The 17,636-nt window shown below is 40.7% G+C and overlaps 3 protein-coding genes across 3 annotated transcripts in view; all 3 read left to right on the top strand.

The window, feature by feature from the left end:
- Positions 1-761: 761 nt before the first annotated feature.
- Positions 762-4,669, top strand: vsx1 (visual system homeobox 1 homolog, chx10-like; the record flags this gene model as incomplete). The annotated part of the gene is made up of 5 exons (XM_079169259.1): positions 762-1,236; positions 1,756-1,831; positions 2,348-2,471; positions 3,337-3,532; positions 4,365-4,669. The coding sequence occupies 5 exons, from the start codon at positions 762-764 to the stop codon at positions 4,667-4,669; spliced, it is 1,176 nt and encodes a 391-aa protein (XP_079025385.1).
- Positions 4,670-6,269: 1,600 nt separating this feature from the next.
- On the top strand, positions 6,270-8,788 carry LOC306703075 (uncharacterized protein). Its single transcript, XM_079168904.1, has 4 exons — positions 6,270-6,900; positions 7,012-7,061; positions 7,146-7,212; positions 7,289-8,788. Exons 1-4 carry the CDS (start codon positions 6,315-6,317, stop codon positions 8,401-8,403), a joined length of 1,818 nt encoding a protein of 605 aa, XP_079025030.1. The 5' UTR covers positions 6,270-6,314; the 3' UTR covers positions 8,404-8,788.
- Positions 8,789-9,430: 642 nt separating this feature from the next.
- Positions 9,431-17,636, top strand: part of LOC306702977 (acetyl-coenzyme A synthetase 2-like, mitochondrial) — a gene marked incomplete at its 5' end in the record, with an annotated part of 23,888 nt that continues 15,682 nt past the window's right edge. The window contains 3 exons of the mRNA XM_079168760.1: positions 9,431-9,773; positions 15,617-15,713; positions 16,246-16,445. Of these exons, the coding sequence (XP_079024886.1) occupies positions 9,431-9,773; positions 15,617-15,713; positions 16,246-16,445 (640 nt within the window). The remainder of the gene's footprint in view (positions 9,774-15,616; positions 15,714-16,245; positions 16,446-17,636) is intronic.

Here is a 17,636-nt window from a genome sequence, read left to right as displayed (position 1 = left end):
TACACATCTTACTTGTTTATAGTCCTGTTATCGGTTCGTTTGTGCACTTCATTTTATATTTCACTTTATTTTATATTTCATCCTTATTCTATGTTTCACTTTATTTTATATCTTACTTTATTTTATATCCCCCTGTAAATTTTAATATGTTTCTACTTGCACTGATTGTTGTTGATTGTTAAATGTTAAGCACCTCCCGTCATGTCAAATTCCTTGTATGTTCAACATACCATGGCAATAAAGGGTTCTGATTCTGATTCTGAATTGATTATTGTATTAATTCATAATATAATTGATTATTGTATTAAATCATAATATAATTGATTATTGTATTAAATCATAATATAATTGATTATTGTATTAATTCATAATATAATTGATTATTGTATTAAATCATAATATAATTGATTATTGTATTAAATCATAATATAATTGATTATTGTATAAAGTCATCATTGATTAGTTTGAACACTCTCGCGCTCGGTGATCAAAGATCAACAACATAAATTAAAAAGTGTGTCCCGGTCCTCGGAGAGTAAATCCTGATCGGATTGGAGGGAAATTGGTGCAATTAATCCTCCGGGATTGAGAGCAGGGACACGCCCCCCGCTGCAGCTCTCACTTCTGATTGGAAGCTGCTGTGATCCCCGGAGACCGGGACCTGATAAAACGAGCCCGCGACCCGGACCGTCCCGCTCTGTCCATCATCCTCCTCCTCCTCCTCCTCCTCCTCAGCTTCAGGACCAGAGTTCAGCCTCCTGATGAGCAGCCTGACGGGACGGGACGAGCTGGAAGAGAAGCCCAAAGTCAAGATGTTATCTCCGGGTTTTGGGATCGATAAATCCCGGTTGCACGGCTCCGGGTTCCGGTCCAAAGGCTTCGCCATAACCGACCTTTTGGGGCTGGAGTCGGACCTTCATGCGCAGCGGCAGCAGCAGCCCGGCGGTCCTCCTCCGGGATCGGGACTGTCCGTGTCGGGCTCCGGGTCCGGAGCGGAACCGCACGGGGTCGGAGGCGGCCTCGGAGGTGGCCTCGGAGGCGGCCTCGGAGGCCTCGGAGGGTTCTCGTTCCCGGGCGGGTCTCTGCCGCTCGGCCTCGGCTTCCTGTGCAGCCTGGCGGCCCAGCAGCCCAACGGAGCGCCCGGCTGCTTCCTGCCGGGACACCTGCCGCTGCTGCAGGCCCGGGCCGACAGCCACTACCTGCAGAACCTGGAGGCCCAGCGGGACGCCTACTCCGGTACGGAAGCCCGTTCACTGCTCCTATACCTGGTCTACAGGGGGGCTGCTCACCTGGTCTGGTGCTGAAACCGGACCTCTGTCACCTCTTTCAGTTCGGCACTCAGCTGAATCTTCACAGCTTTTAATGTATTCTTATTCTTATCACTATCATTCTTATTCTTATTATTTAAACATATTTAAATGATATTTCTTCAGTCGGTTTTAATATATGATGTTCGGTTCTGGTTCTCTGCGTTCGGCTCAGTTCGGCTCGGCTCGGCCTTTCAAACAGCTGGAGCTTCTTTATTAATCTTTATTTATTATTCCTTTCAAACTTTCTTTATTATCTGAAATAATAACTTTAATATCTTTATATTAAATAACAGACTCTAATATTACAAAATGATTTATTACATTTACTCCATTATTATGTCATCTTTCGGAGGAAACGAAGTTTTTGATTTATTTCTGTTAAATCTGAATAAATACATTTGTAAATGATCGTTGGGTTACTGACGTGTTTCCGGTCTCTCTGCAGATGAAGAGTGTCTCTCTGACCGGAACGACTCCAAAAACTCCGCGAACTCTCAGAAGAGGAAGAAGAGGCGACACAGGTGAGCCTCACCTGAGACATAATATATATATTATATATATAATATATATATATATATATAATATATATATTATATATATTATATATAATATATATATATATACACATATTCATCTCTATGAAATATTAGTTTACATTTGTTATTGATCGGGTTTCGTGTTTTCAACAACATAAATATTATGTTATGATTTAATTTAATTATTAATATATGTCTCATCTTCGTATATATATATATATATATATATATTTATATGCAAACATATATATATATATATATATATATATATATATATATATATATATTTATATATTTATATGCACACACATATACATATATATATATATATATATATATATATATATATATATATATGTACGTAATGATAAAGATAGAATGTATATAGTTTAGTTTAGGGTTAATTGACGTGCAGACAGAATAAATACATATTTAGAGGTAAATCAGTCAAATATAAACATAAACCGGAAGTCTGTCTCACGGCTCGCTGTCTGTCCTCAGGACGGTGTTCACGTCCCACCAGCTGGAGGAGCTGGAGAAAGCCTTCCACGAGGCTCACTACCCGGACGTGTACGCGCGAGAGATGCTCGCGATGAAGACGGAGCTGCCCGAGGACCGGATCCAGGTAAGACCTCATCGATCCGCATCACCTCATGGGATAGATTAGACTTTATATATGTATATATATATATATATATATATATATATATATATATATATATATATATACATATATATATATATGTTTATATGTATATTTATGTGTTATCAATTTTAAATAAATAAAAAGTTCACGAGAAAAAAAACGTGAATAAAATGAAGCATTAAAAATATAAATAATCAGTTTATTAATAAAACATTCATATTTATATACATGTATTTATTATATGTTCATATTTATAGACTGAATGGGTCCCAACATGAGGCGCAGGACCCCTCTGAGGGTCGTCTGCTTCTTCTGGAGCTTTCAGCCACACCTCATGGTCTTCACCAACGCTTTGCTTTTTTTCTTAGTAAATATTAAAAAAATAATTTTTATTTGTGTTATTAATTAAAAATGAAACAATCTGAGAAGTTTGCGATGAAAATCAATATTTTACAGAAATTATTCATATGAAGAGAGAAGTGTTATAACATTATAATAATTATGAAACATTATGACGAACAGCAGCAGTGTAAATAATATAATATAATAATACAATAATACAATAATAATATAATAATATAATAATATAATAATATAATAATATAATAATATAATAATATAATAATATAATAATATCATTATAATATAATTCTATAATAATAATATCATTATAATATCATTATAATATAATAATAATTATAATAACAATAATAATAATAATATTAACAGCTGTGAGTGTAAATATAGACAATAAATAGCAAAGTAGATTTGAAGTTAAAATGAACTTAATAACTTAAATATAATTAGTTTGATTTAATAAATAAATAAATCAATTCTTCTGCAGGTCTGGTTCCAGAACCGGAGAGCGAAGTGGCGCAAGAGAGAGAAGTGTTGGGGCCGCAGCAGCGTGATGGCGGAGTACGGTCTGTACGGAGCGATGGTGAGGCACTCCATCCCGCTGCCGGAGTCCATCCTCAACTCAGCCAAGAACGGCATGATGGGGTCCTGCGCTCCATGGCTGCTCGGTGAGCCGCATACACGTCAGTAACACACACACACACACACACACACACACACACACACACACAGACAGAGACACACACACACACAGACACACACACACAGAGACACACACACACTCACACACAGAGACACACACACAGACACACAGACACACACACACACTCACACACAGAGACACACACAGACACACACACACACACACACAGACACACAGACACACACACACACAGAGACAGAGACACACACACACACAGACACACACACGCACTCACACACAGAGACACACACACACACACACACACACACAGACACACACACACACAGAGACAGAGACACACACACACACAGACACACACACGCACACACAGACACACAGACACACACACACACACACACAGACACACACACACACACACACAGACACACACACACACACACACACACACAGAGACACACACAGACACACACACACACACAGACACACAGACACACACACACACACACACACACACAGAGACACACACACACACACACAGAGACACACACACACACACACACACACACACACACACACAGAGACACACACACACACACACACACACACACACACACAGAGACACACCATGCTTATTAATGTCAAACTAAATCTTTTTTTACTCTCCTTTGAGAGTGAACATGATTATTTTATTACTCACTGATTGTTATTTTCAGCTTTCATGTTGTCATATAATAATATATATGTGTGTATATTCACATATTTTCATATTGTATTGATATACTGTATATATAGTAATAAAGATGTGTATAAATGGTGCCGACTGGACTGAATCTCTGTCTCTGTCCTCACAGGAATGCACAAGAAGTCTCAAGAAATAACCAAGAAGTGTCCGAGTCCTCGCGAGTCCAGTCCGACTCGCGAGGACTCGTTCTGCGACGCCTCGGAGCGGCGCGGCGGCGAGACTCGGGAGGCTCATCACGAGACTCGGGAGGAGCAGGAGGAGCTGCTGGTAATGGAGGAGGAGGAGGAGACGGAGGAGGAGGTGGCCATCGACCTGTCCAGCTCCTCCAAACAGCAGCAGGAGGCCGGGAGCTCGATAAGGCCCGCCTCCTCACCGCGGCGGCACAGCGGCAGCGAATCAGACGATCGCAGCTGAAGGTCGGAGACGAACCCAGAGATCTGATTGGCTGTGGACTAAGAGAGGAGCCAATGAGAGAACAGACATTAAGGAGAAATAAAATAGATATAATTTAAATGCTACCCTGGGGTTAGCATGCTAACATATTAGCCTTTAGCTAATATTTGATGATAACAAACATTACAAATATTTAAAATGTCTCCAGGATGAAACATGCTAACGTCACATGGACTACAGCTGGAGGATGTCTGTGTGTTTATTATTGTCTTGTACTGAGAGTATGTTTTATATACGTGTTGTTGAAAGAATAAGAGGCTATTCCATGTTTTATTCCTGTTGTGTTTTATAGACTGTCTGTCACTGACTGAAGCTCTGTGAATGAATGTCATTTAAATGTCATATTTTAAAAGGTTATTGTTATTATTATTATTATTGTCACTATCACCATTAACATGTATGTACAGCAGCTGATTGATGAATAAACAAAGTATTTTTGGAATCACTGGGATTTTTCAACAGAACACAAACACTGAGCATTAATCTGACTAATTATTAGAAATATGTTTTATTGACATGCTGGTGTTTAAAAATACATAAAATATGTTTCATGTCCTTGTGAGAATAACGCTACATTTCTTTCTTTATTATTGTATTTATTGAGTAATTTATTTGTTATTATTTCATTTTTAGTCCTCCATACATCAGAACCAGAACTTTACCAAATAAAATAACTATAAAGATATAAAATATTTTAATCTTGTTAAAGAAAAATACTGTTATAAAACCCAAACACTTGCATTTTGTAGTCTGTAGCAGTTTAAATGCGTAGTTTGAGTTCAAACAGATCAAATTTCATTTATGTGACGATTAAAATAAAGCCAATGCTTTTAATTTGGAGGCCATTAGCCGTTGGAGGAGACAACTACGTCACTTCCTTTATCCGCACCGTTGGCTCGAGCCGTTGTTTTTTGCTAAGCTAGCCGGCTGCTAAGTGCAGGAATCGTTCAACATGTCAGATTTGATCACTTTTAGAAGTGAACTCACTCTCATCGTGAACGATCTGCTGCAGGCGCTGAGGACGGAGATATTTAAAGTCTCTCTGCGGAAACAACGTCCCGAAACCGAGGCAAGCTAACTGCGCTAACTGTAGCTACGGCTAACTTTACGTTAACTGTTTCCGGTGTTTACGACAAGAGGCGTTTCTATTGGTCGTTAGGTTAACTGTTTACGTTCATGGTGTCATAACGTCACACCAAACTTAATTACAAAATATATTCTAAGAAGTGTCAGTTTGAAGTTAACTGTTAAATTAGCTGTAAAAAAATAACGATTAATTAAATTATTTAAATGAATTAATACTATAATTCACACTCGGTCCTCGTGTCGTTAGTTCCACCAAACTCTAAAATGTTCTAATTTGAGAGGTTCCTGTTTGTTAGCTAACTTATAATTCAACATTATTACAAACAATTCGACTTAAAGGCGTGAAAGTGTCTCTCAGCAGTGAGAAGTACTCGGATACTTTACTGCAGTAAAGTACTACTACACACTGTGAACGTGGTAAACGTCCTGCATTTAAAACCATTTTCCTCTTTTCTTTCAGGAAAAACTCAGCGCTGTGGTGGACAGTTTGTGTGTCGGAGCTGTTGATAAAATCCTGAAGATGGTTCAGTCTCCAAGAGACCAGAAGGAGACACCAGGAGACCAGAAGGAGACACCAGGAGACCAGAAGGAGACACCAGGAGACCAGAAGGAGACACCAGGAGACCAGAAGGAGACACCAGGAGACCTAAAGGAGACACCAGGAGACCAGAAGGAGACACCAGGAGACCAGAAGGAGACACCAGGAGACCAGAAGGAGACACCAGGAGACCAGAAGGAGACACCAGGAGACCAGAAGGAGACACCAGGAGACCTAAAGGAGAAACCAGGAGACCAGAAGGAGACACCAGGAGACCAGAAGGAGACACCAGGAGACATAAAGGAGACACCAGGAGACCAGAAGGAGACACCAGGAGACCAGAAGGAGACACCAGGAGACATAAAGGAGACACCAGGAGACCAGAAGGAGACACCAGGAGACCAGAAGGAGACACCAGGAGACCTAAAGGAGAAACCAGGAGACCAGAAGGAGAAACCAGGAGACCAGAAGGAGACACCAGGAGACATAAAGGGGACACCAGGAGACCAGAAGGAGACACCAGGAGACCAGAAGGAGACACCAGGAGACCAGAAGGAGACACCAGGAGGTGAGTTGTTGTCTTCAGGAGGTTTTTACCACAGAGGTCTCCTCCTCTAAACACTGAATAAAGCTATAATAATAATTTAAAAACTAAGAACTGAATCTGTTTGTGTTCCAGGTGGAGGTGAGCGCCCCCCCACAGGACACACCTACATCCTGGTTTACGGGGTCAGTGAGCGAGTCCACATGAGCAGAGTGAGATCTGAACCCTCTGAACCCTCTGAACCCTCTGACTGTTTTCTGTCTCTGTAGAGCGCTGCTGTCCACTCCACGGGTCTGCTGCTGTCCCTGCAGGGCCATGCTAACGCTAACGCTAACGGTGAGTCTATCCGACGTCATTCGTTACATTTTAAACATTTCAGCTGCTAATTACAGACTAACTCCTTTTGTTGCAGGTGAAAATGAAACCGTCTCCCCCCCCCCTCCCCCGCCGGCCGATGTCCCCGACCACGAGTACGCTCGGCCGTCAACGGAGGGCGAAGTCTCGGCTGCACGCGGCAGGAAACGGTGTAAAAAAGCCGCCGACTCGTCTCTGGATGAGCCGACAGAAAGCCACCGGCGGTGTTCTCTGTGTGGGATGCTGTTTCCAACCAGCCAGCGACTCTCAGACCACCAGAGGAAGTCCCACCCGGTGTGCTCGGTGTGCGGCGCGGCGTTCTCCGGCATCCTGAGACTCCGCGAGCACACGATCAAAGAGCACGGGCTGCTGCCGTACACCTGCGACTACTGCCCCAAGAGGTTCAACCACAAGGCCCACCGCGACCTGCACGTGAAGGCGCGGCACACCGGGGAGAAGACCTGCCACTGCGACGTCTGTGGTAAAGGCTACTCCGGCCTCAGCACGCTGAAGACGCACCGGACCACCCACTTCGACAAGACGTTCGTCTGCGACGTCTGCGGGAAGAGCTTCTACCACGGCGGCCACCTGACGCGGCACAAGCTGGTGCACCGGGAGGTGCGGCCGTACCGGTGTTCCACCTGCGGGAAGGGCTTCACCCAGGCCGCCAACCTGCGCGGCCACCAGGCCGTCCACACAGGAGAGAGGCCGCTCTGCTCCGTGTGCGGTAAGACGTACCGCTGCCTGAAGAGCCACGTCATCAGCAAGCACTCGCACGAGCTGCCCGCCGACGGGCTCGCGGCCGCGGACGCCCTCATCGCCTGCGAGGTGTGCGGCAAGAAGTTCCCCCACCCGTCGCAGCTCAGGATCCACCAGAGGAGCCACACGGGGGAGAAGCCGTTCCGCTGCGACGTCTGCGGGAAGAGTTACGGCATGAAGCAGCAGCTGAAGGACCACAGGTACACCCACACCGGAGAGAAACCCTACAGGTGCACCCTCTGCTCCAAGACCTTCAACCTGGCCACCAGCTTCATGAGGCACCGCAGCATCCACAGCGGGGAGACACCCTACGGCTGCAGCAGCTGCGGGAAACACTTCCGCCTGCTCACCTTCCTGAAGGCTCACCTGCAGACCAAAGCTCACCTGAAGCGGACGCAGACCCCTGACCTCTGACCTCATCGGTTCCACTGAACATAACAATGGATTTGGTGTCGCGTCTCTTTAACAGAGAAATAAACAGGATGAGATGATGTTGTTGTGTTTTCTCTTCTATCAGCAGATCACTGAAGTCATAAAGGTGATTAAATGTATTGTACAAACACAGAGGTGGGATTAACTGCTGTATACATCCTTTAATCTGAACTCAGGTCTGCGTCACCGCTGGATTACAGAGACCACCCTCAATTATCATGTGAAGTGGGAATTATGTGTGATTAGGTATTAAAGATTAAAGCAGATCTGAGGTCAGAGAGCACTGGACAGCAGCAAAACAAACTCTTTCATGTTTTTGTTATGACTTCAAATGATAAAGCCTCATATTACAATAAAAACAAGAACAAAGAGCTGAGAGATGTGTATTTATTGTGTATTTAGAGTTACAGAGAACATGGCTCATTAAATATGAATTGTTATTGTGAAGCATCATTTTCAGAGATGTTTATGGTGCTTCATTTATAAACACAATGTCAAAGAATACTCTAAAGGAACATGATCATTATAATAGGTTTATTGATGTGAAACAATAACAGTAACATAGTCGCCACCTTACCGTGGTGGAGGAGTCTGAGCGGCTCAGAGATCCTGGGAGCTATGTTGTCCGGGGCAGCAGCCTCTGGTCGGGTCTCCCAAGGCAAACAGGTCTCAGGGGAGAACCCAGACTAGGAGAGGTTCAAAAGAACCCTGATGATAAGCAGCCCACAGTCTTCAGCCACCTCGCCCGGACCATCTTATTATTATTATTAATAATAATATGAATCATATTATTATTATTATTAATAATAATATGAATCATATTATTAATAATAATAATATTAATCATATGAATTCATATTCATATGATGTGAAACCTGCTCAGTCACGAGTCACTAGTGTGACTCTTTTACAACCTTCTGTCACGCTTTATTGGTTTGAACAGTCACGTGACCGTTTACACCTGAGACCAGGTGAGAGAGACTCAGGACTCTTCTGACGGCAGATCAACATGGCTGCTCACAGCAGCTGGAGCACCGGACTCTTCAGGACCCTCCTGAGCCGCTGCAGAACCTGCAGAATCCCGGGACCGGTTCAGACCAGGACCGGACCGGGACAACACAGGTGGGTGTCCTCCCTGTCTGCACCACCACCACCGGGAACCTGGAGCTCCCGGCTGTCGCGGCTGTCCCACCGGGATCTGTACCGGATCTCGATCACTGATCCGGATCAGTTCTGGGGATCCGCCGCCGCAGACAGACTCCGCTGGGTGAAACCGTTTGACCGGGTCCAGGACTGCGACCTCAGCAGCGGGAAGATCTGCTGGTTCCCGGGAGGGAAGCTCAACGTGTCCGGTGAGAAATGATCCGATGAACGGGTCAATAAGGAACATATCAATAATCGATATGTTGTGTCATCGATCACTTCCGGTATAGAATCCAACAAAGTGACACGAGCGCCAAGTAATGAAAGAATTACTGATACGTTACTGCTGTAAAAGTACTAATACCACAGAGTACTCTGTTAGAAGTTAAAGTAATACCACAGAGTACTCTGTTAGAAGTTAAAGTACTAATACCACAGAGTACTCTGTTAGAAGTTAAAGTACTAATACCACAGAGTACTCTGTTAGAAGTTAAAGTACTAATACCACAGAGTACTCTGTTAGAAGTTAAAGTACTAATACCACAGAGTACTCTGTTAGAAGTTAAAGTACTAATACCACAGAGTACTCTGTTAGACGTTAAAGTACTAATACCACAGAGTACTCTGTTAGAAGTTAAAGTACTAATACCACAGAGTATTCTGTTAGAAGTTAAAGTACTAATACCACAGAGTACTCTGTTAGAAGTTAAAGTACTAATACCACAGAGTATTCTGTTAGAAGTTAAAGTACTAATACCACAGAGTACTCTGTTAGAAGTTAAAGTACTAATACCACAGTGTACTCTGTTAGAAGTTAAAGTACTAATACCACAGAGTACTCTGTTAGAAGTTAAAGTACTAATACCACAGAGTACTCTGTTAGAAGTTAAAGTACTAATACCACAGAGTACTCTGTTAGAAGTTAAAGTACTAATACCACAGAGTACTCTGTTAGACGTTAAAGTACTAATACCACAGAGTACTCTGTTAGAAGTTAAAGTACTAATACCACAGTGTACTCTGTTAGAAGTTAAAGTACTAATACCACAGAGTACTCTGTTAGAAGTTAAAGTACTAATACCACAGAGTACTCTGTTAGAAGTTAAAGTACTAATACCACAGTGTACTCTGTTAGAAGTTAAAGTACTAATACCGCAGAGTACTCTGTTAGAAGTTAAAGTACTAATACCACAGAGTACTCTGTTAGAAGTTAAAGTACTAATACCGCAGAGTACTCTGTTAGAAGTTAAAGTACTAAAACCACAGAGTACTCTGTTAGAAGTTAAAGTACTAATACCACAGAGTATTCTGTTAGAAGTTAAAGTACTAATACCACAGAGTACTCTGTTAGACGTTAAAATACTAATACCACAGAGTACTGTGAAGTTACTACCATTACTAGAAGTTCTACCACATTGTAGAAATTATTGTTTTAAGTAAAAGTACTGTTACCACAGTAAAAATACTCGTATACTAGTATATAAACACAGTCAGTATATAGACACAGTCAGTATATAAACACAGTCAGTATATAAACACAGTCAGTATAGACACAGTCAGTATATAGACACAGTCAGTATATAAACACAGTCAGTATATAAACACAGTCAGTATATAGACACAGTCAGTATATAGACACAGTCAGTATATAAACACAGTCAGTATATAAACACAGTCAGTATATAGACACAGTCAGTATATAGACACAGTCAGTATATAGACACAGTCAGTATATAAACACAGTCAGTATATAAACACAGTCAGTATATAAACACAGTCAGTATATAGACACAGTCAGTATATAGACACAGTCAGTATATAAACACAGTCAGTATATAAACACAGTCAGTATATAAACACAGTCAGTATATAGACACAGTCAGTATATAGACACAGTCAGTATATAGACACAGTCAGTATATAAACACAGTCAGTATATAAACACAGTCAGTATATAGACACAGTCAGTATATAAACACAGTCAGTATATAGACACAGTCAGTATATATATAAACACAGTCAGTATATAGACACAGTCAGTATATAGACACAGTCAGTATATAGACACAGTCAGTATATAGACACAGTCAGTATATAAACACAGTCAGTATATAGACACAGTCAGTATATAAACACAGTCAGTATATAGACACAGTCAGTATATAAACACAGTCAGTATATAGACACAGTCAGTATATAGACACAGTCAGTATATATATAAACACAGTCAGTATATAGACACAGTCAGTATATAGACACAGTCAGTATATAAACACAGTCAGTATATAAACACAGTCAGTATATAGACACAGTCAGTATATAGACACAGTCAGTATATAGACACAGTCAGTATATATATAAACACAGTCAGTATATAGACACAGTCAGTATATAGACACAGTCAGTATATAGACACAGTCAGTATATAGACACAGTCAGTATTTAGACACAGTCAGTATATAAACACAGTCAGTATATAAACACAGTCAGTATATAGACACAGTCAGTATATAAACACAGTCAGTATATAGACACAGTCAGTATATAGACACAGTCAGTATATAGACACAGTCAGTATTTAGACACAGTCAGTATATAAACACAGTCAGTATATAAACACAGTCAGTATATAGACACAGTCAGTATATAAACACAGTCAGTATATAGACACAGTCAGTATATAGACACAGTCAGTATATAAACACAGTCAGTATATAAACACAGTCAGTATATAGACACAGTCAGTATATATATAAACACAGTCAGTATATAGACACAGTCAGTATATAGACACAGTCAGTATATAAACACAGTCAGTATATAAACACAGTCAGTATATAAACACAGTCAGTATATAGACACAGTCAGTATATAGACACAGTCAGTATATATATAAACACAGTCAGTATATAGACACAGTCAGTATATAGACACAGTCAGTATATAGACACAGTCAGTATATAAACACAGTCAGTATATAGACACAGTCAGTATATAGACACAGTCAGTATATATATAAACACAGTCAGTATATAGACACAGTCAGTATATAGACACAGTCAGTATATAAACACAGTCAGTATATAAACACAGTCAGTATATAAACACAGTCAGTATATAGACACAGTCAGTATATAGACACAGTCAGTATATATATAAACACAGTCAGTATATAGACACAGTCAGTATATAGACACAGTCAGTATATAGACACAGTCAGTATATAAACACAGTCAGTATATAGACACAGTCAGTATATAGACACAGTCAGTATATAAACACAGTCAGTATATAGACACAGTCAGTATATAGACACAGTCAGTATATAAACACAGTCAGTATATAGACACAGTCAGTATATAAACACAGTCAGTATATAGACACAGTCAGTATATAAACACAGTCAGTATATAAACACAGTCAGTATATAAACACAGTCAGTATATAGACACAGTCAGTATATAGACACAGTCAGTATATAAACACAGTCAGTATATAAACACAGTCAGTATATAGACACAGTCAGTATATAAACACAGTCAGTATATAAACACAGTCAGTATATAGACACAGTCAGTATATATATAAACACAGTCAGTATATAGACACAGTCAGTATATAAACACAGTCAGTATATAGACACAGTCAGTATATAAACACAGTCAGTATTTAGACACAGTCAGTATATAGACACAGTCAGTATATAGACACAGTCAGTATATAAACACAGTCAGTATAGACACAGTCAGTATTTAGACACAGTCAGTATATAAACACAGTCAGTATATAGACACAGTCAGTATATAAACACAGTCAGTATATAGACACAGTCAGTATATAGACACAGTCAGTATATAAACACAGTCAGTATATAAACACAGTCAGTATATAGACACAGTCAGTATATAAACACAGTCAGTATATAGACACAGTCAGTATATAGACACAGTCAGTATATAAACACAGTCAGTATATAAACACAGTCAGTATATAGACACAGTCAGTATATAAACACAGTCAGTATATAAACACAGTCAGTATATAGACACAGTCAGTATATATATAAACACAGTCAGTATATAGACACAGTCAGTATATAAACACAGTCAGTATATAGACACAGTCAGTATATAAACACAGTCAGTATTTAGACACAGTCAGTATATAGACACAGTCAGTATATAGACACAGTCAGTATTTAGACACAGTCAGTATATAAACACAGTCAGTATAGACACAGTCAGTATTTAGACACAGTCAGTATATAAACACAGTCAGTATATAGACACAGTCAGTATTTAGACACAGTCAGTATATAAACACAGTCAGTATATAGACACAGTCAGTATATAAACACAGTCAGTATATAAACACAGTCAGTATATAAACACAGTCAGTATATAGACACAGTCAGTATATAGACACAGTCAGTATATAAACACAGTCAGTATATAAACACAGTCAGTATATAGACACAGTCAGTATATAAACACAGTCAGTATATAAACACAGTCAGTATATAGACACAGTCAGTATATATATAAACACAGTCAGTATATAGACACAGTCAGTATATAAACACAGTCAGTATATAGACACAGTCAGTATATAAACACAGTCAGTATTTAGACACAGTCAGTATATAGACACAGTCAGTATATAGACACAGTCAGTATTTAGACACAGTCAGTATATAAACACAGTCAGTATATAGACACAGTCAGTATATAAACACAGTCAGTATTTAGACACAGTCAGTATATAGACACAGTCAGTTTATAGACACAGTCAGTATATAGACACAGTCAGTATATAAACACAGTCAGTATATAAACACAGTCAGTATATAGACACAGTCAGTATATAAACACAGTCAGTATATAGACACAGTCAGTATATAAACACAGTCAGTATAGACACAGTCAGTATATAGACACAGTCAGTATATAAACACAGTCAGTATATAGACACAGTCAGTATTTAGACACAGTCAGTATATAAACACAGTCAGTATAGACACAGTCAGTATATAAACACAGTCAGTATATAGACACAGTCAGTATATAGACACAGTCAGTATATATAAACTGTCTCTGCAGTGAGCATGTTGTGTCTTTGTCCCCTTTCTGTTGTTTTTCTGTCTCTGATAATAATCCAATTACATTCCAATACCGACAGCTGGATGATTTGTGTTGTCCGAGAGCAGCTCCAGGAGGATTGTTCTCTTGTTACATAAATCCTGTTTGTGAAGCTGCTGCATGAGACACAAACAGGATCTTCAGTCTTAAACCCATTTTAGGATTCATTTTCAATCAGTGAATAAATTAAGCCGGTTTCCATCGGCATCAGTTTCAACATGACTCAGATGATGACACGTGTTTATGGTAGCCTACTTTTCAACACGACATATAGTGTGTTTATCAGGGGTTTGACTGCACAACACAGGGAGAGCAGGTCTCATGTCTTTCCTTTAGGCTGTGATCCACACAAAGATCTTCACAGACACATTCACAAACACTGTTATCCTTCAGCTTCCTGTGAACTCAATATATTATGTATTATCAAATGATTTGATAATTACTTTCTTGATTCATTTATTAATTGTTTTATAGATAAAATGTGGATTTTTTTTCAGAGCCAAAGTGTCAAATGTTAATTTATTTCCAACCAACAGTCCAACAAATTTAAATTAAATCAATCGACGTTGATATCAAACTGACACAAACAGCAGCTCCTCACATTGGAGAAGCTGGAACCAGTGATTAGTATTTGTGCTGATGATTCATTGATTATCAAAGTATTTCACAATGAATTTTACTACTTAAGTAATTGACTAATCTTTCCAACATACCAGATGCTTACGCTGTCCAGGTTTGACCTCTCATGGTTTTATTTTATGATGAAACTTGAGTTTTTGTGTTCCCTGAGAGGAACCGTGTGCAGCCTCACCGCTAGTTGCCGCCAGAATCTACACATTTGTCCTTTGACAACAAAGTTGAATCTTCTCCACCAAACACTCTGGAGTCAGATTATATGTGTATCTGTGTTTCAGTGAACTGTCTGGATGTCCACGTGGAGAAGCATCCTGACCGAGTGGCTCTGATATGGGAGCGAGACGAACCCGGCACTGAGGTGAAGGTCACCTACAGGTATGAACACCCCCCCCCCCCCCCTCAGGACCGCTAGCCAACGATGAGAGACTAATCTGTTTTAAATCTCTCGTCGTTCTTTGTCTCTCGTTGTTAACTACTCTCACTATTTAAAACAAACGAGGTCCCCTGGTCCACCGGAAGGGGAGGGCCTTCAGCTCTCTACAGCCAGCTGTGTCCTCCCTCTATGCAGACGACACTGACCTTTATCTTATCATGATAGCGTCAGAGCTATCGCAGACCATAAAGACAAAGGAATGTAATGTAGTCTGTGCAAAAGACATACATTCAGCTCGTAAAGTTTTAACAGCCACACGAGTTGGGCAATGAATAACTACGACTGCAGAGGGCAACCAGGATGAAGAAGCATCAACGTTGCTGTGGTATAAGTTATGTGACACAATACGTCTGAATACAAGTGATGTTGCTCTCCTTGAGGTTTCTTATTTTTCCTCCAGTAAAATGTATTTTTAGGGACAATAAAGATATAATCATCTCTACCAGCCTCAGTGACCTGTTGTCTGTCCACCAGAGAGCTGCTGGAGACAACCTGCCGTCTCGCCAACACCCTCAAGAGCCACGGGATCCAAAAGGGGGACAGGGTTGCCATTTACATGCCGGTGTCACCGCTGGCGGTGGCGGCCATGTTGGCGTGTGCCCGTATTGGTGCGGTGCACACTGTGGTGTTTGCTGGCTTCAGCTCAGAGGCTCTGGCAGGGAGGATCCAGGACGGTTAGTCTCCCTCCGCCAAGCTCTTTGTACTAACCTTAATCATGACGGGGTTCATCTTCAGTCAGTCAGCTAGAGACTCAGTCAGAGACCAGCTGGTGAACATTGAGGAGCATTTAGCAGCTAAAGAGACAGATGTTTCCCTCAGGAGGTGGTGGAGACCAAACACAGAGCTGAGAGAGAGAACAGTGGACCAACATTCATCAGGAACAAAGACTCTGATGGGCCCGTCCGTCAGTCCACCATTTTGCTCCAGACTGTAGCATCTCAACAACTATTGGACAGGTTGAGATGAAATTTAGAAAACATTCATGTTCCTCCGATGATTCATCCTTCTGAGTTTGGTGATCACCTGACTTCTCCCTAAACGCCACCATGAGCTTAATATGTGTAGATATGAGTTTATCTGGTTTATGACTAAATACCTGCAAATCTCATGACATTCCATCAGCTGTACTCTGTGTTTAATGCTAACTAGCTACACGCTAAACTAAGACAGTGAACCTGGTAGACAATATACCATCGTCATCGTCATCGTGAGTATTCTAGCTCCTGCAAATTTAGCTACAATGTGTGAGTGGCTCTCGTTTGTGATCTGGGCCCCTGAGGAGCATTTTACATTCTACACTAACACTCAAACTTCACGTTGTGAGTGCTGAATAGTTTTGAACTTAAATTAAAATGTTGTCTGTTTTACACTGGAATGTAGCGCTGGCATTGAGGGCAACGCTTTGAAGCAGAATTTACATCATTTAGATCAAAATTTGCTAAAACCTTTTTTAAATATAGAACATGTGAAAGAATAAAACGTTCCTGTGGGCACAGTGAGTCGTTCTATAACCTCGGCTACAACCAAAGCAGGAGACCATGGACTTGGACAGAACTTGAGAATTTATGTGAAACTGTTTTCAGTTTTCATTTCAGCGTGAAAGTCAAAGCAGCAGCCCCCTGAGGGGCGGAGCCTCCATACAGTGTCACACTGAACAAATGCCCGGCTCACTCCTCCAGATACAAACACTGCTGCAGCTCTCAGCAGCTCTCTGGAGGTCACACATGCTGCTCAACCACTTGTGTGTTTTGGAAACAGTTGCTGCCTTCAAACCCAAACAAGACATTTCCATAACTGGCTGAGCAGCAGGAGAAGCAGAGCATGCTGGGAGTGTAGCTGGTTGTATGTGCAGCCTCAACATGAAC

This window comes from Pholis gunnellus, assembly GCF_910591455.1.
Source record: "Pholis gunnellus genome assembly, chromosome: 11".
Taxonomy (NCBI): Eukaryota; Metazoa; Chordata; class Actinopteri; order Perciformes; family Pholidae; genus Pholis; species Pholis gunnellus.
This window is presented reverse-complemented; position numbering and strand designations above follow the sequence as displayed.